The 26,384-nt window shown below is 42.1% G+C and overlaps 1 protein-coding gene across 5 annotated transcripts in view; it reads left to right on the top strand.

Moving 5' to 3' along the window:
• Nucleotides 1-26,167, top strand: part of MAMDC2 (MAM domain containing 2) — an 87,935-nt gene extending 61,768 nt beyond the window's left edge. For 4 of the 5 annotated variants that reach the window (XM_053408830.1, XM_053408831.1, XM_053408832.1 and 1 more), the window contains 5 exons: nt 10,624-10,717; nt 13,838-13,990; nt 21,352-21,611; nt 24,558-24,642; nt 25,171-26,167. In XM_053408830.1, coding sequence (XP_053264805.1) covers nt 10,624-10,717; nt 13,838-13,990; nt 21,352-21,611; nt 24,558-24,642; nt 25,171-25,235 — 657 coding nt within the window. In that variant the 3' untranslated portion in view covers nt 25,236-26,167. Of the gene's footprint in view, nt 1-10,623; nt 10,718-13,837; nt 13,991-21,351; nt 21,612-24,557; nt 24,643-25,170 lie in introns of those variants that run through there. The other variant, XM_053408834.1, reaches the window with a different exon arrangement.
• Nucleotides 26,168-26,384: the final 217 nt, after the last annotated feature.

The raw sequence follows: 26,384 nt of genomic DNA, 5'->3' as shown, positions 1-26,384 counted from the left end.
ACATTGAATGAAGAACATGTAGAATTTATAATTTAGTGCACAGCATTTTCTTACGGGTCCCATTTGTAATCTCAATGCAAGCTTAATGAAAATCAGTTGATATTTTCCTGTTCTCCAGCTTTATTCCTTCTCATGAATCTTCATGCCTAGCACTTGTTTGAGCTGGCCTGTGGTTGATTTATGCAACTTTGATTTCCTGGTTGTCTATGGAAATAGTAAATAGTCTATACAGCCAAGTTGTATTTTGGCCATCCTTGAATGTCAAATAGAGTGAGAGAATCAGATGTTTCCATTCCATCCTTTTTAGAACCGTCCTGGTTACATAACTTTTGTAGTTGGAAAAACCTTCTAAAACTTTTTAGCAACTTATTTTACTCCATGCTCCTCCACACTGTAAAGAGTACATCATGCAAATATTAAATGAAGTCCATACTTTAGCTTTTGGTGCAGCGTTTTGTGAACATATTTGTTCTTTGAGTCAAAACTGCGTAACGGATGAATGAAAGAACTCTTGTTTCTGAGGCTGTGTAGGGTTTTCCAATATATGTTTGAATTAGCTGTTTCAGGCAGTTACTGGCTGGAGTATTTTGTACAGGAAAAGTAGCAAGGAGGCCATGGATACAAAATGTGATTGGCCATCTTAGAAAACTCTTGAGTGTGAGTTTAACCAGATAAGCGATAAATCAATAAAGATTTTTAACGGTAAATACAGCTAACAGTTCAACTTAAAACAAAAATAAGAGTATCTGTAGTTAATAGTTCACTCTCTGTCCATCAACAAAGTAAGGACTTAATGCTAAAAAAATCCCTACCATCATGAGAGTTATTTTGCTGGAGCCCAAGGATGAAAAGGGGCAGAAACTTTAGGATTTTTTAAACTACATGTTTTCCTAAGGAATTCTACCCTGTCCAGTCAAACACTGTTGCTTTTTGGAGGAACAGGGATCTAGGCCTGATTAAGCAGTGAAGATCCCAGCATGTTCCAAATTTCGGGGGGCTGTAAAAACACCAGTACAGTGGTACCTCGGGTTACAGACGATTCAGCTTACAGATGCTTCAGGTAACAGACTCTGCTAACCCAGAAATAGTACCTCAGGTTAAGAACTTTGCTTCAGGATGAGAACAGAAATTGCGTGCTGGTGGTGCGGCGGCAGCAGGAGGCCCCATTAGCTAAAGTGGTGCTACAGGTTAAGAACAGTTTCAGGTTAAGAACGGACCTCCAGAAGGAATTAAGTTTTTAACCCGAGGTACCACTGTACCAACTTAAAAACAATAGATCATTTATAATAAACATAGACAGTTCTGTCTTGAAACCGGTTTGTCCCATAACTGCTCTAAAGGGACCACTTCCATGTTGTACTCTTGCAATAGTTTCTCAAGACAGAACTTTATTATTTGCTGTCAGTAATTTTTCTATTGTTGTAGAAAAAATTGGGATTGGCTTTTGCATCCCAACCTCCCAAGGCGCAAGTCCATGATTGGTCAGAGAAGAATGAATGGAGGCAGGAACCAGTAGAAGGAAAGCAGGGAAGATCTTTAATTTCCTACTGCAGCAGAGTTCCCCTTCTCTTGCAAAGAGGTGAGGAACCAAAACAAAGGTGTGCAAAAACTTTTAAAGACTTTAGAAATTGCCCAACCCCTTAGCCAAAACCTACCCCAAAGACATCATACACATCTACAACAGAAATATGAGAGTGCAGCTTGTCTCCTGTCTTACAAGCTACCTGATGTTGTTGTCAGTGGCGTAGCGTGGGTTGTCAGCACCCGGGGCAAGGCAAGTAATTTGCGCCCCCTAACCCGTGGATTTGCGCCCCAACCCATGGATTTGCGCACCCTAACCCTAACCCCCAGATGTTGCGCCCGGTGCGGCCAGCCCCCCCTGCACCCCCACGCTACGCCACTGGTTGTTGTTTAGTTGTTTAGTCGTGTCCGCCTCTTCGTGACCCCATGGACCAGAGCACGCCAGGCACTCCTGTCCTCCACCGTCTCCCGCAGTTTGGTCAAACTCATGCTGGTCTCTTCGAGAACACTGTCCCACCATCTCGTCCTGTCGTCCCCTTCTCCTTGTGCCCTCCATCTTTCCCAATATCAGGGGCTTTTCCAGGGAGTCTTCTCTTCTCATGAGGTGGGCAAAGTATTGGAGCCTCAGCTTCAGGATCTGTCCTTCCAGTGAGCACAAGCCACTCCAGTATCCCTGCCAAGAAAACTCCATGGACAAACACAACAGGCATATAAAAGCTACCTGATAATGGCTTCTGGGTTAGCGCCATCGGCTAATGGCGGATTCCCTCCGAGCTCCGGAGGGAATCGGCTCCGTAGGAGTTGGGTCTTGCCGCGGCGGCGATGCGGGGACCCTTAGAAATCACAGGCGGTGAAGCCTGTGAACCTGGTGACTCGGCGGGCACCATTAGCGCCCCCCCAACCCGTGAAGGAGCCTTTTTAAAGGCTACGGAACGGGGGACGGGGTGAGTGGCGCGGTGCTGAGAGTCGACTGCTTCTCCTGCGGAGTGAAGCCGCTCTGCCATGGCCGGAGAGCACTGACTTCTTGTGATTTGGACTTCAAAACAACAACCCGTGAGTAGTACGGAATTTGGATTTGCAAAGAAAATCTTCTGTGAATTAGGCACGATCGGGGAAGGCGTAAACAGGAAGCCCGTCTCCCCGTCCTGTAAACAACCTAAAACAAGGACCTGCTAACTAAGGTCGTGAGAATTCTTTCTCTTTATTGGGCAAAAGACACTAATTTCATGATTTGGCACTACAAGTAATTGTACTGGAGGATAAGAGCTAATTTTGAGCTGAGGTACCACCACCCCTCAGACCCGGGAGTGATCCGCGAGAAAGCCTGTTGGAAAGGTACTGAAGAATTTGACAGCTGTCAAACTAGCTGTCAAGACGGAAAAAGGGAACTTTGTTTCTACTGCTTCTGCTGGCTATATCTGTGACAATTTGATTATACTTTGTCGAAAATAAGGAAGAACTGATACAAACTAATTTGATTTTTGGATTTGAACTGGAAGGAATACTAAGTAACCAAAATCCCTCTAGAGGGGGTTTTGGGACATTACAAGAATGGCTGAAGGAGGGGAAATTCAAGCTAAGTTGGACAGAGTCTTTGTTCTCTTGGGAAAGTTACAAGGCCAAGTTGATGTTTTGGCTACAAATGTTGCAACTCTGGACTTAACAGTAAACAAATTCATTGAATTTGATAAGGATTTGACTCAGGAAGCTTATGCAGCTGGCCAAGAAGAGAAACTTGAGAGATTTGAGAGTGAGGGGAAAGAGGTATATGTTGTTCCTGAGGAAAAGGAAGGAGGAGCTGCAATGTTGTCAAAGATAAAGGAAGGGCAGAGGCCTGACATGATGGCTACAAAGGAAAATAAGAACTTGATGATGAAAATCTGGTTTGAATCAGAAACTGAAAAATGGAGGGATCTCATTATGTGGAGATCTGAAGACCTAAGGATTACAAATTTGATTAAGGTGGAAGGTGGAGCTTTGGGGACATTTGGACTTGAAAGGATTAAGAAACAAGACTCAGGCTCCACTTTTAAATATGGAGGTCTGGCTGGAAGAAACATGGACCTTATTGGGCTAGAGCTTCTCCGAGATTTGGTGTTTAATATCAAGGACTACAAAAAAAAAACCGGCAGAGAGGAACTGAGAGAGAATTAAGAGCCTCGGATGTGAGATCTCCAGGCTGATAGTAGATGGACTGATGGACGTTTGTTGGGGATTGAAACCGGGAAAGGGGGGGTGGAGTTTGGGAATCCAAAGGGTGTATAATCTAACCTGTTCTGTTTTTATTTTGTTTAGATATTTGTATGAAAATTGGGGAAATCGTGGAAGGGAATTTAGGCCGATTTTAGAAAAAGGTTTAAAGAATAAGCAATGATGTATAAATACGAAGTCTATAAGGCAAATTTGGTTTTTTTTAAAAAAAAGAACTAAATATAAAAAGGTTTAAAAATAGGGATAAGAACTTGTTGAACCAACAATTTGAACTGGAATACAAGAGGGAGAGGTGTGGGGAAGTCAGGGAAATATGTTATAGAAAATAAGGATTGTGAACTTTATGTGTTTTTAACCTTTTTTTGTTTTTTCTCTTTTTTGATTTTTTATTGTACTATGGTGGAAAATCTTAATAAATATCATTTAAAAAAGAAAAAAAGCTACCTGATAATGGCTACTAATTGCATTACCTGGCCAGTCTGGGGCATTCTTTTGAGTTGGTAAATTCCTCAATTCTTGAATCCAGGTCACAGGCCTACCCTATTCATACACAAAATATGCCCTTAAAACAGGATTTGTAAGCGGAAAAGAAATACAGTGGTATCTTGGTTTACGAACTTAATCCATTCCTGAAGTCCGTTCTTAAACCGAAACCATTCTTAAACTGAGGTGTGCTTTCCCTAATGAGGCCTCCCGCTGCCAGTGCCCTTCCACCGTTTGGCTTCCGTTCTTAGACCGAGGTAAAGTTTGCAAACCAGGACACTACTTCTGGTTTTGTGGAGTTCGTAAACAGGACTGTTCTTAAAGTGAGGTACCACTGTACTGGGAAAGTTTCTGCAAGATATTTCCTTCTACAGAGGAAATATTTAGAGTCATTAGGAGAGCCAAAATGGCTTTTGGGATTGTTCTGTATGCTAAAATAAAGTGTAATTTTCTCAGGGACTATTTCCTAAATTCTGAAGGGTAAAGGATTAGTTTTCTGGAAACTAATGTGAGTTCACTATGTGTGTGCCCCCTAAAATTTTATCATACCATAAATATATTGTAAAACATTGATTTTTCTCCTCACTTTCTTGTTGGTGACTGTGTAAGAAAGGGGGAGGCTAAGAATAATTTCTGTTTAGGACAAAATATTTCCCTGTTGTAAAAAGAATCAAAGAGGTATAGTTTCACCAGTGAAGAAACAGACTTGTAAAATTAAGACACGGGAAGTCTAATTGAATGCTGAGGACTTGCTAAACACATCACTATCCTATTTTTCTGTTCAGGTAGCCATTTCTGTTGCACTGTGTAACTGTTTGAATATACAGGAGATGCAACAGGAATAGCCTCCAGCCTTGGTTTTCTCTCAGGGCTCTTTTCTCCTCCATTCTTCAGTGCTGCAATTGCTGTTCCTTTTTTATCCTTGGACAGAAAAGCATCTGCATAATTTGTCCACATTATACTTTAAACATGGGATACTGGAGATCTGATATCTGTGACTATATTTTATTTTGGGGTGCATTTATATACAACACAATCGGCCATGACTTCTGGACAATTCACATTACAATTCAGTAACCAAGAAATACAGATACAACCAATTAACATCTACTAAAACAATCAGTATGAAACCTGTATCAGCACAAAGTCACTGATAAGCCAAAACAAAGCCTTATGAAGCAAGAATAAAACAGTTGTAAGCATGTGGTCATTATCCACTTCCTGCTGTACTCCCAATTAAATTATTCCCATAGATAATGCCCACACTATATTCACTCACAAATAAAGTGACATTGTTGGATTTTCTGTTGCAGAAGGGGAAATGGAGTGGTACCTCTGGTTAAGTACTTATTTCTTTCTGGAGGTCTGTACTTAACCTGAAACTGTTCTTAACCTGAAGCACCACTTTAGCCAATGGGGCCTCCTGCTGCTGTCGTGCCGCCAGAGCACAATTTCTGTTCTCATCCTGAAGCAAAGTTCTTAACCCAAGGTACTATTTCTGGGTTAGCGGAGTCTGTAACCTGAAGCGTATGTAACCTGAGGTACTTGGTTGACAAGTGGGTCCTGAAAGAATGAGTAACAAGTTGAACCAATTTAAAAACATTTGAGAAGTACTGGTATAATGGTTAAAGTGTCGTCCTAGGACTGGAAATACTAGTATCAGACATTGGTCCAGTATTTCTACTGCCTCACCAGGACCAGATTAAAAAGGAGGAATGTTTACATGGCTTCACTCAGCAGCTTCATGTAGCAGTTGCCACAGGGGAAATGTAGACTCTGAAGATGGAAGCCGCCTGACCCCATAGAGTCAGGAAGGAGGGAGCAAAAGGCTAGGTGAGAGCCGTCCCCGGACGGGGGCTGGTGGTGGTGGTGGGGAGTTGGGGGCACTCCTCACTGTCTTTGGTGCGCACAAGTCAAGGGTCTGGCTGGGCCCTAGAGAAGGGGGATCAGTGGGGTGGGAAGGAGCGGCAGGGGTTTGGGGAGATTGCGGTAGGTAGGTATCAGCTGTGCAGAAAAACCTGTCTGGTGGGGGAAAGCAAACTCGGACTCCTGTTTTTCGATTGGAGAGGGAAGATTTTTCAGATCCCCTCCAGTGTCTCTCACATCCACACACAGACATTAATAAGGAAAGGGGACCTTTGGGGTCACTTTGACTCCTGCTCTGTGCACTTGGATCTTCTCTGGGCAGGATTCCAGGGGCTGGATTCTCTTTTACACACACAAATACTGGGTTCTCCTGCATTTCCGTGCAGTGCATCTGCCAGGGACAGATTAAATTTGCTTAATAAATAAATATATTAAATCTATTAATTGTGTATATTAAATAATATTGACTATGTTGTGAACACTTTAATTAATTATATGGAGCTGCCTGTATACTTCTGTGCTCAACTCATCTTCTAAATCCTGTTCTTCTTTCTGGAATTCAAAGTTCTACCGCTTTCCTAGCCTCCTCTTTGGCAGTGAGGCTTAGAGCAGAGATCCTATTACAGTATTTTGACTCATCCATTGTAGGAAGGTACTCAACACATTTACAAATTGTAACCATGTTTTCTGATAATTTAATGTAACCTCTGTGGAGGGAAAAACAGTATCATTGCAGAAGTGGAAACCCTGATATTTAAAAATTATTCTACATTGTGTGCATACGTGCAGTTCATGTTTCTATTTGTGATTTGTTTGGTTGTGCCCCGTGAGCTTGAAAGTACAGATGATAAACAACTGGAAACTCACCAATTTTGTCCTCACATCATGGATTTTTTAAAAAATCAAACGAGAAGACACATTAGATCACCGTAGTTTTCAGATACTGTGGCATGAAAGAACAACAAAGATGGCTGAAATAGCTAGTGTGGGTATCCTCTGGGAGACCAGGGTTCAAATCCCCACCTGTGCATGAAGGTCACTGAGTGACCTTGGGACAGTCACCACCTCTCAGCCTGTCCTGCCCCACAGGAGGGTAACATGGGGAGGGGGAGAACCATGTGTGCCAGCTTGAGCTCTGTGGAAGAAAAGTGGGATAGAAATGTAATAATAAAGAAATAATGGCTAGAGTGTTGGGTCTGAAGAAACATAATGAAAGGGCAAATCACTACATTAGCTTCAGTAAGAATGGAAATGATTTGTTGCAATAGTTTCTCATTTGATGTTGAATATATCACAGAAAGCAAGATACGGTACTTCATGCAGTATGATTAAATGTGAGATATTGTTCAGCTGTCATGCTACATTAAATTGAAAAGACTATGCAGATTTAGATCCTCTTGAGAATTTGTAATTTAATTCATGTGATTGTTCATTGGCAAGTTTTTGAGGAACTGTTTGCTTGGAGACTTAAAGTGTATCTACCAAAGGGCCAACAGAAATAATTCATGTTGGCAGGTCATCTGCAAGATACATTAACCAGTTGAAATGGCAAATGGAAGTATGTAAAGTCAACATTTGAACAGCCCCCACCCAGATTCAAAGTTTTTACAAGGTGCACAGGGATTTCAGTTCCATCAGTTATAGATGAAGCAGCAGAATAATTGCAGAGATTGTTAGATGCTGTTCAGAAAACATATTTATAATTGTATTTGTTGCCTCTTGCAAAAGGGCTTCTTGCTTCAAGCATAAACCTGTCAAGTATCAGTGGAAGAATTACTACCTACAGTGGAGTCTCAGCCAGCAGACTTTGGCCTTTACAGTGGACGCTCGGGTTGTGAATGTGATCCGTGTGGGATGCACGTTCACAACCCGCAGCTGCGTGTCTGCGCACGCGTGGGTTGCGATCCGGCGCTTCTGCACATGCGCAAAGCGCGATTTAGCGCTTTTGCGCATGCGCAACCACCGAAACCCAGACGTAATCTGTTCTGGTACTTCCGGGTTTCGGCAGTCCGTAACCCAAGAAAACGCAACCTGAAGCGTCTGTAACCCGAGGTATGACTGTATTTGCCAATTCTGCTACTAATTATCCTAAAAAAGAATTAGCTTTCTGGTTTATAAAATAGGAGGGGGAACAAATGGTCTTTTGTTAAGGTCTGGCATGCAATTTGCATTATTCACTTGCCTACTGCCTTTCAGATAGTACATGGAAAAGAAATTTTTGTTTCCAAATACATTAACCCAGCCCTGGAAGCAATGTTTATTCTGCTTGTAAAGGCTACTTTAGATTATTCCCTGTGGTGGCTGTGTTCCCATAACATGCCATTTGTGTTCAGAGGCTTACCACGGATGGAAGATTTTTTATTTATAGGAGTGGAGAAACTCCCCCTTTCTCCTTCAGTTGTTTCATCTTTTAAGTATAGGGTAAAATTGATCAGGTAGCTCCCCTCACACCAATGTATTAATCTAGTTAAATTGTATAGTGTCCATCTTACTGTATTTCCATTCCGGAGACCCAATAATTGCTTCACCTGTCTGCCCATAAGCTTTGCAATCTTATACTATTGGCTTTAATATTTATATGTTGTGATTAGTGATGTTATGATAATATATGCCCCCATGTATAAGACAACCCCTATATTTTGTGACCGGGGGGTCACCACCGCCAGTCGCTCTACAGCCTGCACACCACTGCAAATTGCATGCATTGCCATGGCCACCAATCATATGCATGGTCGCCACTCAAAGCCCACCTGCCCACTAGACGCAACCACACACGCCTCAACACTGCCGTAAATCAACGTCCAATTGCCATAGTTGCAGCCAATTGTCAGCAGACCTTGCCGCAGCAACCAATCGCAAGCCGAATCGCAGCTGCCAATCTCCTGGCTGCTGACACCAATCGCCCAACCCCCCCTATGCTATCCGTGTATAAGAGGACCCGCTATTTTTGCCTATTATTGCTATGGAAAAAATATCTACACTGAAAAATATGGTAATATTTTGGAGAATATTCTCGATTAATGAGAATATTAGAGAATTTTCATTTAAAATAGAATCTTCATTTTAATGCATTGAAAATTATATAATAATAAATTTTATTTATACCCCGCCCTCCCCAGCCAAGCCTGGGCTCAGGGCGGCTAACAACCAATAATAAAAATAAGTTGAATGAATACAACTTGAAAAATAAGATTAAAATACAACATTAAAACATTAAAATGCAGCCTCATGACAGGAGGAGAAAGGAAAAAAGAAGGAGGAGGAGGGAATCAAATTGACTCCAAGGCAAAGGCCAGGCAGAACAACTCTGACTTACAGGTCCTGCGGAAAGAAATCAGATCCCGCAGGGCCCTGGTCTCATGAGGCAGAGCGTTCCACCAGCCCGGAGCCAGTGTTGAGAAGGCCCTGGCTCTGGTTAGGCTAATCTAACTTCCTTAGGGCCCGGGACCTCTAGGGTGTTGCTATATATGGACCTTGAGGACCTCCGTGGGGCATACCAGGAGAGGTGGTCCAGTAGGTACGAGGGTCCTAGGCCGTGTTTATTCAAAAACATGTTTATTCATGGGTAAACCTGTTAGGATGGCAACCAAAATCTGTACAGATACTTTTATTCAATGGGGCAATGCAGTGAATTCACGTTCTTTGATTTTTTGCACCAAACTTGAAATTGAAAATTCAACGTGAAAGACTCACATTAATCACTAAGCCTGCCACTAACCGTATATTTTCCATCAACTTTGAATTCTAATTATGTTGTGTATACATCACTGTATGGCCAAGGGTATAGAATTGCTAAGAATAAGGTCACACCAAAATAGAAAGAAGGCTGTTACACAGGGGTCAGCAACCTGAGGCCCATGGGCCACAAGCGGCCTACAGGGGTGGTTTTACCGGCCTCCGAGCTGCCTGCTTGGTGAGTCCCCGCACACTGCGCTAAACCGACAGCACAGCGTGGGGACTCACTTTTGCAGCACCGGAAATCAAGTCTGCACACATGCCAGAAATCGCATGCACTCAGGCGAGGGATCTCCACTGGAGTGAACTGGCCCAGACAAGGTAAGCCTTGCCGACCCCTGCTATTACATATAGTTGAAATTACTTACACTAGCAATATCACAGCTTGACTTATTATTTACTAGATTTTTTAAATGTGGGTTGTAAAACTGGTTCTTACATTAGAATTTAATTTGTGGAGAATATTCGCACCTCCCATCACTAGTTGTGATAAAATATATTTTATTGCCATCTGATCCTTTGGGATGAAGTACTGCCTAAAAATGTAAATAGTAAAGAATATTTTGTACTAGAGCTAGTCAGGATTTATCATACATTCAGAAAAATATAAATGTTACTTAACATAGGCTTGTGCTGAGATGAGACTACATAGGAACGCCTCTCTTTTCAGACTAAAATTGTTCAAATGTCTTCAGCAGAGAACACTAAAAAAGAAATGCAGGAAAGCTCTCTTCCTAAAAAAAGGAGACTACAAGGACTGATAAAACAAAAGCATTTAAAAAGTAACATCTTTTCTATAAATTTCAGGTGGTGTTCGTGAGCTGGTGTAGAAGCTTTTGGGATTGTGGACTAGTGGCGCTAGATGATGTGTCAGTGAGTTTAGGAAGCTGTCAAGCAGCGGGTAAGTTAAATATGCATATGGTGTCCACAGGGTTTCTAAGAATTATCTCTTATTATGTCTCTTATAGAATTCCCTAATTAATTCCATATTTTTCTTTCAGAATATCTCACAACATACCACAAATTTTTAAAAAGATTTTATTTATATATTTCAAATTGTTATCGGTACATTATTTTCCAATTTACATTTAACTTGACCTCCCATCCACCCCTCCCTCCCTGGTTTTCCCCATTTTCCAAAATATGCTCCATGTTGTAGTATTCTATACCTTGCCTTCTCCAGTGTTTTCAAATATATATTTTATTGCTGATCTTACTGTAAAGCCACTTGCGTTTTAGCTTAGTTTGCCGTAGTTTTTTTTTAAATCCTCGATTTCTGTTTCTCACCACAGTACATTATCATTGCTCAGTTAGTTGTAAAGATACAAATTAAGTCAAATAACTATGCATCTGAGCCTGCCTTTAGTAATATGGAAATGATAAATGGAATCACAGGCTTTACTCATATGTGTACTGTGACATATCTGTCCCAATCCATGAGCAGCACATGCATGGAAATCTCACCATACCAAGCACATTCCCAGCCTAAACCCATATGGACACCCAAACACACCTGAATATGCAGGCGTGCTCTGTCCTGGGTGCTCTCCTATTAGTGACCTAAAATTAAGTAGTGTGGGAACAGATAAGCTGTGGCTGTCTAAGACATTGTTGGACTGAGCCCTCCTCGGCCCCCAGCCAGCATGGACAGTGGTCCGCAATGCAGGGTGTTGTAGTCCAGCAGGATCTGGAGCGCCAGAGATTCCCCAGCTCTGAAATATAGAATACAAAATACTTGCAATCTTCTGGAGAATCCAGGGCACCGGAGAAAGAGTAGCCAGCTCACACTAATGCTAGCAGTTCATTCAGGAAAATGATGTTAGTGGTTGCTGGGAACACTGGAAACAGGCCTGTGCATCCTTGCCTCCATTGTCCCACAAGCCTGCCTTATAACTGCCTTATAACCACATCCACAGAGCGGGATGATGTTGCTGATGAGTAATAGAATGTATTCAAAGGGAAGCGACAAAGAACATGGATGCTTTCCTTTAGCACATTAAATTCCCATTATATCACACTTGTCATGAGATGAGCGTACAGGGTTTCCTCCCTGTCTGCTCTGAAAGCAGGAACTTATGGAAGGCCAGAATGAACTGTGCTTTCTGCATTGTGCAAGATGCAGTTTGAGTTCTCCCATGTCAGTAATGCTTACTTTCTGGGGTAACACTTCCAAAATGTCCACACTGGCATTAGAGATCCAAACTGTGAGTAGGGGAAAAAATCCCATGCAAATATATAATTAAGGTCATATTCTTAAGTCTCCAGGACCAAGGCAAACTATATTTTCATTTTTTTTTATAAAATTTTTTATTGGTTTTTCACATATAATATAAGACAATACAAACAACAAACACTGACAAACAAACATATAAACATGTATAATTTCATAAATTTTTTCGTATACCCAATTTCAACGACTTCCCCATGCCTCCCCTTTCTGCATCCCTGTTTTAAACTTTTTTCAGCAACCCCTGGTCTGAATTACCTATGAATTCCTTTCTATAACCCTTTTCTTTCCTCTTATCCAATCATATCGCTGCAAATCTGCTATTCTTTACCCATGACATTTTAACACTCAATAATTTTGCAAGAATTTTTAAGATAAGATTTAAATTTCTTCCAGTCTTCCTCCACCGTCTCTTTCCCTTGGTCACGGATTCTGCTCGTCATCTCTGCTAGTCCCATATATTCAATCACCTTCGTCTGCCACTCTTCCAACGTGGGTAGTTCTTGTGTCTTCCAATACTTTGCTAGTAGAACTCTTGCTGCTGTTGTAGCATACATAAAGAACGTCCTATCTTTCTTTGACACCAATTGGCCTACTATGCCCAGGAGGAAAGCCTCTGTTTTTTTGTGAAAGGTACACTTAAGCACCTTCTTAATTTCATTATATATCGTTTCCCAGAAGGCCTTAATCCTTGGGCACGTCCACCAAAGGTGGTAGAAAGTACCTTCAGTTTCTTTACATTTCCAGCATTTGTTATTGGGCAAATGATAAATTTTTGCAAGCTTGACTGGGGTCATGTACCACCTATAAATCATTTTCATAATATTCTCTCTTAAGGCATTACATGCCGTAAATTTTATACCAGTGGTCCATAACTGTTCCCAGTCAGCAAACATAATGTCATGACCAATGTCCTGTGCCCATTTAATCATAGCTGATTTAACCGTTTCATCCTGTGTATTCCATTTCATAGCTCTGTAATTTCACATTTCCACCTTCTTGTTCTATAATTTCCCAGTATTTTGGCCATTTAGATTCCATATTAAGTTTTTTAACTTCCTTGGCCTCCATTGGTGACAACCACCTAGGGGTTTTATTTTCCAACAGATCTTTATAACGAATCCAAACATTATATAATGCTTTCCTAACAATATGGTTTTTGAAACTTTTATGAATTTTTACCTTGTCATACCATATATATGCATGCCAACCAAACCTATTATTGAACCCTTCTAAGTCCAAAATGTCTGTGTTCTCAAGAAGTAGCCAGTCTTTCAGCCAGCAAAAAGCTGCTGCTTCATAGTACAGTTTTAAGTCCGGCAGGGCAAACCCCCCTCTTTCTTTTGCATCAGTTAATATCTTAAATTTTATTCTGGGCTTTTTGCCCTGCCAGACAAATCTCGATATGTCTTTCTGCCACTTCTTAAAACAGTCCATTCTGTCCACAAGGCAAACTATATTTTCAGTCAGGCCTGCATTTTCCTCAAGTACATTATTTGTCCATAAAGTTTATTTTAGAGTGAAAAGCAGGTGTGTTTTATGGTTTAATGCTGTTTTATGTAAAGGGATCCAAAGCCATTTTGCTTTCATAATTTCAGAAAGTAGAAAACCTTGGAAAGTGTCATCAGTGTTGCTTTTTAAAACTGACAAATTCAAATAGATTAATGGATACTGCAAATTTTAGGTAACAGGTAAAGTTGGTGATGACTTCCAACCACGATGCCATATATGTGTGGTATTTCAGACAGGGTTGGACCTACTTTGAACTGTAACTCTGTAAATTCTTTGTTACAGATATATTGCCTGCTTTTCCTGGAGAATGTACTTTTGAGCGAAATGAATGTGGGTTCATTCAGCAAAATAGAAACCGGAGTGGTTGGCATAAGAGAAGAGGTCAGACACCAACATCTTATACTGGACCCAAAGGAGACCACACTTCTGGGGTAGGTGAGTTAAACTGTAAATTTTTAGCTAGAGGGCATTGACTAAAATATGGAAGATCAGTGTCAGGACTGGTTGTTGTCCTCTTCAGATCACCACACAAACGCTTCTTGTTCTTTTATAACTTTTTATTGTGTATTAACAAAATAATCTTATAAACAGTTCTTAACTATTATTCCTCAGAGTCACTTCTTTCAGATACCTTCTGAGCTCTGCTTCTCCATGACCAGCCACCCTCAAAATGGCGAAGGCGCCCTTCCCTTTGCTTTCCTGCTCTTTTTCCTACCCTCCTGGCTAGAGCTGGCTTGTATCTCCCCTCCTCCCAATCTGAGCTAGAACTTAACACTTGCCTTTCCTGTGAACAACCGGTCCCTCCCTGTTGTTCCTCTTGCTCCCTTCTATTAGATTCACTGCTCTCCTTCCCCCCTTGGGGAATGCTTTCTCCCTCTGATAAACTGAAAACTTCTAACTCTTCCCTGACATCACCCCCTCCCCTAAGCCCTCCTTCCTCCTCCTCCTCGCTCTCCTCTGTTTCTGAAGGACCGAACCCTATGAACTCTTGTTCCTCGCTATCTGTCTCTTCAAAAATTTCTTGAAGATGCCAGTTATGGGGTTTTGGCTTGTGGGGATATTTTCTATGAAATTCTCTCTGCAATTCTGGAACGTTAATTTTTTCTGCTGGGTCCCATGAGTTCTCAGACTCATCTAACCCTTTCCATGCAACCAAATACTGTAATTTCCTCCTACTTATTCTCGAGTCTAATATCTCTTCCACTTTGGTCTCCTCTTCCCCCATCATGGTGGGGAAAGGAGGTGGTTCCCTTGAACTTTGATACTTATGCGCTGGTACAAACACTGACAATAAAGATCTATGAAATACAGGGTGTATTCTCATATTTTCAGGCAAATGAAGCTTGAAAGCAACTGGGTTAATTTGAGCCTTTACTTGGAAAGGTCCCAATCTCCTTGGTTCTAGCTTTTTACACCTCCCTCGTATTGGTAGTCCCTTGGTAGACAGCCATACCCAGCTCCCTACTTGGATTTCTTCCCCAACTCGCCAGTGCCTGTCTGCAGCTCTCTTGTAAGCCTCTTTAGCTTCTTCCAAATCCTCTTTCAATATCTCATGAATGCACCTCAACTCCTCTATCATTTGTTCTGCTGCTGGTACTGCTAACTGCTCCTCTTGGCCTGGGAATGCCCTTGGGTGCAAGCCATAGTTTGCCACAAATGGGGCTCTGCCCGTAGATACATGCATTGCATTATTATACGCAAACTCTGCTAGACTCAACTTCTCTAACCACCCGCTTTGCTGATAACCAGCATAACACCTCAGATATTGTTGCAGTGTTGCATTCGTTCTTTCAGCTTCCCCATTGCTTTGCGGGTATCTTGCCAACGTGAGGCTTAGCTCCACATCTAGTAACTGCATTAACCTCCTCCAAAATTGTGATGTAAATTGGGCCCCTCTATCTGAAATGATTTGTGATGGCAAACCATGCAACCTAAAAATATTATCTAAAAACATCTTTGCAGTTTCCTGCGCGGTCGGAATTTTGGCACATGGTATGAAATGCGCCATCTTGGTTAGCATGTCAACCACCACAAAGATCACTGTATGCCTATGCGATGATGGTAGATCCGTTATAAAATCCATAGACACCACATCCCAAGGCCTTCCCGGCGTGGGCATAGGTTGTAACAACCCTGCAGGAGCTGCTCTGGGTGGCTTGGCTCGTTGACATACTTCACAACCTCTTACATATTGCGTTACCTCCTCCCTCAACTTTGGCCACCAGAACTGCCGTGTGATCTGATACAGGGTCTTTTCTCTACCAAAATGTCCTGCAGTCGGGTTATCATGATGTTGCCTCAACACTTTACCTCTTAATTCACCTGCAGGTACATACAGCACCCCTCTCCTGTACAACAATCCACCTTTTTCCTTGAAACCTTCCTCTTCCCCTCTACCTTTTCTCAGTTCCTCCATTTTCTTTTGTGCAAACTCATCTGTTACTGTCAATCGCTGGAATTCCCCGCCGTCCACTACTACAGCTGCACACCCCCACTGATCCGATCTCAGCATTTCTCGCAACTTGGGAGGTGCTTCTCCTTCCATATACTCAGGTTTGCGCAATAGCGCATCTGCACGAACGTTTTGATGCCCAGGTATGTACTCAATCCTAAAATTAAACCTGGCAAAAAACTCCGCCCACCTAATTTGCCTTTGGTTTAGCTGTCTAGCAGTTCTCCAATACTCTAAATTCTTATGATCTGTTTGTACCACCACCTGATGTGACGCCCCTTCCAAAAAATGGCTCCACACTTTAAAGGCAGCATGCACAGCTAAAAGTTCCTTATCAAATATGGTGTAAGTTTTGTTCTGATTGATTTAATTTTCTAGAGTAGAATGCACAGGGTCTCCAGTCCCCTTCCTTGTCCTGTTGCAGCAGAATGGCCCCAATAGCCCTATCAGAGGCATCAGTTTCTACCTTCATACATTTACTTGGATCTAGGTGCATAAGATATTTTTTCTGAAGCAAACACTGCCTTTAATTTATCAAAGGCCTTCTGTGCTTCCTCAGACCACCTGAATGTCCCCTTGCCTCTTAGACAATCAGTCAGTGGTGTTGTGATTTTGGAGTAATTACCTATGAATTTACGATAGAAATTAGCAAATCCTAAAAACCTCTGTAGATCTTTCTTAGTTTTAGGTGCCTCCCATTCCACCACTGCCTGAACTTTACTGGGGTCCATGTGCACCCCTTTGTGGGAAATGCAATATCCCAGGAACTACACATTTTGTGTGTGGAACTTACACTTTTCTAACTTCACATATAACCTGTTGGTCCTCAATCTCTCTAACACCTGCGTGACATGTTTTACATGTTCTTCCATACTTTCACTATATATTAAGAGGTCATCTAAATAAGAGACACAGAACTGATCCAGTATACCTGCCAAGGCGTGATTGATGAAGGTTTGAAATACCCCTGAGCCATTTTGCAAGCCAAAAGGCATTACCAAGAATTCAAATGCACCATACTTAGTACAAAAACTGGTTTTCCACTCATCCCCTTCTCTGACCCTTATCAGATTATATGCTCCTCGTAGATCAAGCTTGGTAAAGACTTTGGCTGACCTTACTCTCTCTAAGAGGTCATCTATACGTGGCAGTGGGCACACGCGAGGCTTCATTTGGCTATTAAGGATTCTGAAGTCACATACTAATCTCGGTGCCCCTTCCTCCCCTTTCTTTTTGACAAAAAAGACGGGAGCACCCCCTGAGGCCGTGGACTCTCTAATAAAACCTCTCTGCAAATTCTTTTGCAGGAACTCCCTCAATGCTGCAGATTCTACTTCCGACATGGCATATATCTTGCTTGGTGGCAACTGTGCCCCAGGGACCAGATCTATCTTGCAATCATAGGGCCTATGTGGCGGAAGTTTATCCGCTTCTTTTTCACAAAAAACATCCCGATAAGCAATATATTGTGACGGAATCTCACTTTCATTCCCCATCAACTTCCCTTCCACCTCTGTTCCCATTACTTCCACCGAGATTTTCCCCTTTTGCCCCAAACAATGTGTCATACAATAGATCGAACCGAAAACCAAAGACCTTTGATGCCAGGCAATCACTGGATTGTGACGATTGAGCCAACTCATGCCCAGGACTATTGGGTGCCCAGCTAGTTTGGTCACATGAAATGCCCTGGTCTCTGAGTGATGACTTATATCCATTCTCATTAGTGGAGTCTCGTAAGTCACTTCTCCTGACAGTAGCGGTCTGCCGTCAATTGTTTTCACTCGTAGTGGGAAATTCAAAGGTAACAAAGCGATTTTGTGTTCCTGTACCAATTTCTGGTCTATGAAATCTGCTGACGCTCCTGAGTCTAACAGCGCCTCTACCTGGACCCTATGTCCATTGGGTAGTTGTAGTTGCACCTTCACCGTTAGTCCTGGAATAGGTGGTTCTGCGTGAGAGCCTTCTATTGTTCCTCCACCCGGCTGCAAGCTCCCATTTCCAGCCGTTTCCCTGATGCAGTTCCTTCAGGCAATTGTCTTCTCCCATGTCTGTTCCAGATAGAGACTCCCATCCTTTACGATTGCGACATTGTCGTGCTAGATGCCCTGGTTTTCCACAGACAAAGCAACGCCTCGTGTCTCTTCCTCTCCCTGCATTTCCTCTTACCATGGAAGAGGTAGTAACTGGGAGGGGTCTGGCTGCCCCTAATTCCATGGGCTCTGGCCGCTCTCGTCCTGGCACATTGCCCATTCTGCTTTCTGTACTTTCGATCTTGTTTTCCCGCCATCGCGGTCTCCATTGTTCCTTCTTTTCACTAGCCCTCCGTTCCACGCGTAGGCTCAATTGCAGGCACGTTCGGACCAGAGAGTCCAAGGAACTAGGTTCTGGCATTTGGGCCAATTGGTCTAAAATCTCATTATTCAGTCCTTCCCTAAAAAGGGCTGCAACTGTTGGGGAATTCGGATCCCATTTTAATTTCTGCACCAGCAAACCAAAGTTGGACCAATAAACTCCCACAGTGTCCTTTCCTTGTCTCATTCTCAACAGCTGCCTAGCTGTGGTTGTTTCATGCGCAGGGTCTAAGAAAATTGTGTCTAGATACTGCAGAAACATTTGTAGATTTCCTAGGGCGGCATCCCTTCAAGATATTAGGGGTATAACACAGTCCTTAGCCCTCCCTTCCAAGAAATTAATCACATAAGCAACCTTCTCTTGCTCAGATTGAAATTCTTTATCCTTTATCTCAATTATGTAAGAAATTTCTGTCTTGAAAGCCATGTATTCAGAGGTTTCTCCCTTGAAGCTACGTGGACGTACAGTAAATGTTTTACTCACTCTATCTCCCTGCGTTGCTTGCAACATGGTTCTATGTTCTCCCAGTGCTGCTGATAGTATGTCGACTTGACTTTTCAACTGTAAGTTCTGTTGCCATAAGTCCTGTAATGTTAGCTGGAGCACTGGGGTTTCTCCTTGCCCAACTGGCGCCACAGCTCCCTCCATTTTGGCTTCTCCTTCTTTACATATAGTGAAGAGGCGCAGAGCAGAAGGTATTCTGTCAGGCCTGGTCGTTGTCCTCTTCAGATCATCACACAAACGCTTCTTGTTCTTTTATAACTTTTTATTGTGTATTAACAAAATAATCTTATAAACAGTTCTTAACTATTATTCCTCAGAGTCACTTCTTTCAGATACCTTCTGAGCTCTGCTTCTCCATGACCAGCCACCCTCAAAATGGCGAAGGCACCCTTCCCTTCGCTTTCCCGCTCTTTTTCCTACCCTCCTGGCTAGAGCTGGCCTGTATCTCCCCTCCTCCCAATCTGAGCTAGAACTTAACCCTTGCCTTTCCTGGGAACAGCCGGTCCCTCCCTGTTGTTCCTCTTGCTCCCTTCTATTAGATTCACTGCTCTCCTCCCCCCCTTGGGGAATGCTTTCTCCCTCTGATAAACTGAAAACTTCTAACTCTTCCCTGACACAGAGAATAAGACAGAAAGTTTTCTTATCCAATACATTTTAGGTAAGGCAGGACTCTCCAGAGTATTTAGAGGGGATAATTTCTTTTATAATGTACACGGGTCAATAAACCATAGTTGCTTATTCTGCAAAGAGGACTTACACAGTTAAGAACCCAGACAAACCCCTTTAAACAGGTTTACTCTTTTCCTATTAACAAACAAAAAAGCTGATCTTACAATGTAGGTTGCTTTGTGCATTAAAGAGACCTGTAACAAATTACTGACAGTCTCATTTCTTTTTCAGTCACTTCCAATAAGCCTGGGCAGGAAAAGAACAAAATTTGAACACTCAAGCCATTATAAAATCTGGATTATTTATTCCAGTAACTTGACATTTTGCAAAGAGTCTGCCTGGTGAGAGCTCTGAGGTGGCCAAATTATGAAAAGCTAAGAAATAGGTTGATAATAGAGCTGTGGAAATATTTTCCCTTTAAGTGCAATTTTAACCTGTTGGGATGTCCATTTTTTGTGCACCCATAACATACCACCAGTTGAGATTCTATCAAAACTTCAGGAGAGCCAAAGGGAAATAATTCACAGAATTCTACAATTTTGCCTCTACTGTATCTTCAGTAAAAATATTTAAAACATGGGTATAAAAACAACTAGAATTAGTAATAAGTAGTACTGAGGCAACATCAGATGCTATTTCTACAGTTCATAGTTCTGATTTTTAAAATGATGCACAAACTTGTGTTTTAATTTAGATGATCTTGGATTCCTAAATTTTCAATTTTCTCAGCTTCATTGTGTCACAGAAGACTAGCTTAGAAACCAAATAATTGTAGTTGTTTAACGATCTGTGTACCCCAGTCGGTTTTATACCATCTTCAATGGATTCTGTGTTGTTGCCAAAAATAAATTTCAACTTAGGTTGAAAATATGATACAGATCACCGTATTTTTCGCTCTATAGGACACACTTTTTCCCCTCCAAAAATGAAGGGGAAATGTGTGTGCGTCCTATGGAGCAAATGCAGGCTTTCACTGAAGCCTGGAGAGCGAGAGGGGTCAGTGCACACCGACCCCTCTCGCTCTCCAGGCTTCAGGAAGCTATCCGCAAGCCTTCAGAGCACGGCGGGAGTGCCTGCCGGGCTCTGCAGGCTTGCGGATAGCAGCCTGCAGCCCGAAGCCCAGAGAGCGCAGCGCTGCGCACCCCTGGCTTTGGGCAACTATCTGCAAGCCCTCGGAGCGCGGTGGGAGTTCCCGCCGGGCTCCGAAGGCTTGCGGATAGCAGCCTGCAGCCCAAAATAATTTTTTTTCTTTATTTCCCCCCCAAAAAACTAGGTGCGCCCTATGGTCCGGTGCGCCCTATAGAGCAAAAAATACGGTACTTAAAAAAACACTTCCCAATAATATTTCTCCAAGTTCAAAGAATCCTCAAGCACATTGTTAACTAATGCAATTCTGTGCAGCGATATCCATAGCACCCAACAGCTGTTCTTGCTATTCTTGGTCTCTTTCCATCTCCTGAGATTGCTATCAATTCTTATTTCTTTCAGGGTTTACTGGGGTGGTCAAGAGGAGGGGGGAGAATTTTTTTCCTTGACAAAATGAGTAGCAAAGAAGAGTGGAATTGTAGCAATAGAGGCAGGAATATATGAACTTGTTGATTATTAGATGCAGTTGTAGTTTGAACATAAAAAACTGCTGCCACTGATGATTGTGAAATGGCGACACTGTGAGAAAGCAATGCCTTGGTGCACTAGGCAGCTCCAGGAAAGTCTAACTGAACTGTGGACAAATTAATTCCTTATGCAGAACAAGCCCCAAGGGTAGGGTACTCATTACAGCATTTATGGAGGTGCGTATCTTTTTCTTTTAAAAAAGGACATTACATGTACATAGAGGCATCCAACATGATCTATGGACAGAAGACACAGCTTGTTTCAAGGGTATTACGACGGACTGTTGGACATCAGTGTCTTATATTTTTTTATCACATGTATGGCTCTGGAACAGGGCTATTAAATGTTTATATGAAAAAGCATGGTGATAAGGACGAGATCCTCCTCTGGAGAAGGCATGGTGAACAAAGCATCACATGGTTAAGAGGCCAAATAGAATATACATGTGATAGATCTCATCAGGTAAGTTAACATTGCAGCAATGGATCCCATGGGAGATGTTTATGACATGCTATAACTCACTTTTAGTTGCTAACACACATGCTACAGTCTTGCAACAGAGTCAAATGAATGGAAAAGAACCACTGTTAGAATTGGGGTTACTTGACTCACTTCACTTTCACCTTAGGATTCATGGTAAGGAGGATTGTTACCTCTTTGCAGTGCAGGTAAATCCAGGACAGTATTATGTGCTTTGGTTCCATAGCCAAGGTAACAGTTTTTTCTTTATGGATTTAGGTAGCAATAGCCTGAGTAACATTGGGTTGTAGTCCCAAACTGGCCCAGGTGTGTTCCCATGTAGTCACTTTTAAAAGTAATGTGGGAAAAGTAATGTGGGGAAAACCGTGTACACATCTAGCTACCGTATTTTTCCCTCTATAACATGCAGATTTTTTCTCCTAAAAAGGAAGGGGAAATGTCTGTGCGTGTTATTGAGCGAATGTGTGGTCCCTGGAGCCAAATGGTGCGAGGGGATGCAAAAAAAATCAGGCAAAAATCAAATCACGCGTCTCGGAGAAGGGAAACCTGAAAAGAGGAAGCAGCTGCTTTCCTGCATTCTGCCTCAGGGTCTTACTGCCCACCCTCCTCTGTTTCCTTGCTGTGTTTACTCAAACGGAACAAAGAGCAGGGAAAGCCCCTCCCCTCCAGGCAAGCAGAGGGGAAAGCAGAGTGTCGTCTCTGTGCTCCGGTGCTGCTGAAAACATGCAGGAGGGAGGGAGGGAGGGAGGGAGGGAGGGAGGAGAGAGAGAGAGAGAGAGAGAGAGAGCGCGCGCGCGCTGGCTGGCTTGGGTGGGTAGGTGAGGGAAAACTTTTGCCTTCCTTTCCTCCCTCCCGTTATACCCCTCTCCTGCATTCTTAGCCAGCTGCTTCTCTGCACACCCCTCTCCTGCTCCTTGTCTCTTCTGTGTTTTTCCTTCCCTCCCCACTTAAAATGTGGTTAAAAAGCATGGATCCACATGGATCCTCAGGATCTTTGCATTGGGTCACCCCAAATTCACCATCAGATCACATAGCATGTCCATGGCTACAGCCTGCCCCCCAAAAATCACGCACCCACTGTTGCCTGGGGCTGCAATGGTGCAAAAATGTGGTTACAAAACATGGATCCACATGGATCCTCAGGATCTTTGCATTGGGTCAGCCCATATTCACCATCAGAGCACATAGCATGTCCATGGCTACAGCCTGCCCCCAAAAAATCACACACCCACTGTTGCCTGGGGCTGCAATGGTGCAAAAACGTGGTTACAAAGCATGGATCCACAGTGATTCTCAGGATCTTTGCATTGGGTCACCCCAAATTCACCATCAGATCACATAGCATGTCCATGGCTACAGCCTGCCCCCGCAAAATCACGCACCCACTGTTGCCTGGGGCTGCAATGGTGCAAAAATGTGGTTAAAAAGCATGGATCCACATGGATCCTCAGGATCTTTGCATTGGGTCACCCCAAATTCACCATCAGATCACATAGCATGTCCATGGCTACAGCCTGCCCCCCAAAAATCACACACCCACTGTTGCCTGGGGCTGCAATGGTGCAAAAACGTGGTTACAAAACATGGATCCACATGGATCCTCAGGATCTTTGCATTGGGTCAGCCCAAATTCACCATCAGAGCACATAGCATGTCCATGGCTACAGCCTGCCCCCCAAAAATCACACACCCACTGTTGCCTGGGGCTGCAATGGTGCAAAAACGTGGTTACAAAGCATGGATCCACAGGGATTCTCAGGATCTTTGCATTGGGTCACCCCAAATTCACCATCAGATCACATGTCTGTGGCCACAGCATGAAGCACAAAAATGATACATCCACTGTTTCATTCAGAATGTTTTTTCCCTTGTTTTCCTCCTCTAAAAACAATGTGCGTGTTATAGAGCGAAAAATACTGTATTTAAACCAACACAGTGAAAATAACTCAGTGGAACAAAAATATTTTTTTCAGCTCAGTTCTCCTGATTGGCCTTGTCTGCAAGTAACCTTTGAGTGGCCCAAGCAAGGGAACATGGTGACTCAAGTTAACAGTGAATAACTCTGAACCAGCTGATCATATAATATAGGTGGGCTTTCTTGGCAACAATGCCATCCTTGTACCTGTATGCTCAGAAGTAAACTTCATTGAGTTCCATGGTACTTACTCATAGACCTGGGATACTGCTATAATACAGACCTGGCTGGAGCCACATATGAAAGCTGAAGAAGCAGAAGGGATACAATCCTATGCAAACTTGGAGAAAGTTCAAATAAGCACAGTGGAACTTGCTTCTGTAAACATGCTCTGTATGTTGATCTAATGGTGCAATCCTAGGCATACCTGCTCCAAGGCAAGTCCCACTGGTAAGTGGGTATACGATTACAGCCTTAACTGTACCTGAGAAGCTACAGTACTGGTAATAATAATTGGAATTTTTCTTTAAGTTAAGGTATCTATCTGCCAGGCAGTCCTAAGAGAATATGTTTAATGTTCTGGATGCAATAAAGAAATAGATTTCATTAAAACACATTGGCCTGGATCCTAGCTAATGTGACTAGAAGGAAACCAGTGTAAGGGGACTTTTTGTCTTCCTTCCAGCACATCCAATGGTCACTGGAGGGTCAGAGAACCCTCCTGAATAACATGGAGTGGGAGGTGGATGCTGAAGTAGGGGGGTGGGGTGGGAAGTTTCCCAAAATTCAGTAGGGTAATTCCCCCTCCCACATCACAAACCCTCCAGAGAGACTTTTCAGTGGGTACAGAGGGTTGGAGTGGATGGGGAAGTCTTTGCATTAATTAGGTCCATGACATGATGGCTAAAAAATATTTCAGTTGACTGAAGAATTTCTTCTATATATACTTTTCAAATTATTGGAAACTTTACCTTCAAAAATATTTTAAAAATTGTATTTTTAAAAAAATACAGATTATATTTGAAGCAGTTCGTGGAATATCAGTAAGAAGTGACATTGCCATTGATGATATTTTATTTCAGAGAGGACCTTGTAAAGGTAAATTATATTTACTTTAAGTTCTTCTTCACTTCATTTCTAGTCCGTCCCCCCCACATTTCCTTGTGATAGATGACTATATGAACTACAAATAAAACAGTACAGTGAGGCAGCTCCTAGTGGCACTTGTGTGTTGAATCCATGTAGATGTAAACATACCCTCAACTTGGTGGTGGGGTGCTTCCCCAACCCTTCCAAGCAGATTTGGGGGGGCATGGCACGGAGGAGAGAAAGGAAAAGTCCTGTTGCATGAGTGAACCTCTTAAGTCAAATCCCGCCTGATTCTTTTATCAAATGATACCAACTGCTTGAAATTCCACTAGGCCATTATTTGAATGAATTTCATTATTATGGCTGGAATACTATACCCTCCTACCTGGGAGTAAGCTCCATTAAAGCTGATGTGACTTATTTCCAAATAGACAGGTATAAGTTTGCACTGTGTTTGTTTTTCAATAGTAGCCCATGTTAAAATGATTATCTATAGAATAGTATGCTACTTCAAATATTCTTTTCCTCCACCTTTAGAAACAGGAGAAACCATACTGCAGTCTTCTGGTTATTCTGCTGATTTTAATGAAATTGAATACTGAGCTCCGCAGAAGCCGATGGAATATCACCTTGCTTATCTACAATAGGAACTGCACAGCTCCCTCCCTGCTCTCAGTTGTAGAGTGATAAATACTGAACTATTTTGTTAGCAGCCTGAAGGTATGGCAAGAATTCAGCCTTGCCAATGAAGTTACTGACTCAGGGTTTCCCTCACTTTGTTTTTTATTGTATTTTATTTTGCATGTGACATCAGTTATTCTAAAGGGCTATTCATTTTGCACAGTGTGAAGTAATAGACAAATGTGTTTTTGGTAAACATTTTGGGGCACATAATTACAGAAAGCAAAATGGACAAAATATATAATTTGTCATTGTGTTAACTAAAACTGCATTCAGTGAATGTCTTGTCTTTGGCAAATTATGGATTTAATTTTAGAATTTAGAAAGAATGGAGAAAATATTATTAAAAGCTAGTAATATTCTGTAGGTCAAATGAAATAGTTTTCAATTGTTGTTCAGGAAACTTCAGGGAACCCATTTATAAAAATATTAAGTATCACATATAAACGATTTGGGTAGGTTTTTGTTTTGTTTTTTGCTATTCCTTGCCAAACAATTATTGTAATGAATCCATTTGTCATTCCAGCAGCTAACAGATGAACTGCTGTAAAGGTTCTGTTAAAGTGTTGATTACAATACATAAACAGTGACCTGCATACATTACAGCAGACTGGAATGCAGGTGTTGTTTTTTTTTAAAAAAAATAGTTTTATAGACTTGTGCAGAATTGTCTTTATCATACTCAGCCACAAACAATCTGCCTTCCTGTTAGAAACAGATGATGCATATTTGATTGCTGAATATTTTATATTTTATAGATATGTATGGGTGTGTGTTTTGTGTGCGCATGCACATGTATTTACATCACGTTTTTCTATAATTTGGAACAAGGTAATAAAATACAATTTAAAATGATTTCTCTGACTCCACTTAAGTGATTGGAAGTGGCTAAAATATATTTTCAAACCTCACCCATGCATTGGTAACTTCCAGACCAGACTATTACAATAGGCTACTTTTGAAAAAAAATAATCTGGAAAATATAGCTAGCCCAGTGTGTGGCAGCTACTTTCTTAACTAAGGCTTGTTGCAATGAACACAGTCGTACCATGGAAGGAGAACAGAATCTG

Source organism: Podarcis raffonei, chromosome 11 (genome assembly GCF_027172205.1).
Source record: "Podarcis raffonei isolate rPodRaf1 chromosome 11, rPodRaf1.pri, whole genome shotgun sequence".
NCBI lineage: Eukaryota > Metazoa > Chordata > Lepidosauria > Squamata > Lacertidae > Podarcis > Podarcis raffonei.
The sequence above is the reverse complement of the archived record's forward strand: the minus strand, read 5'-3'. Positions and strand labels throughout refer to the sequence as shown.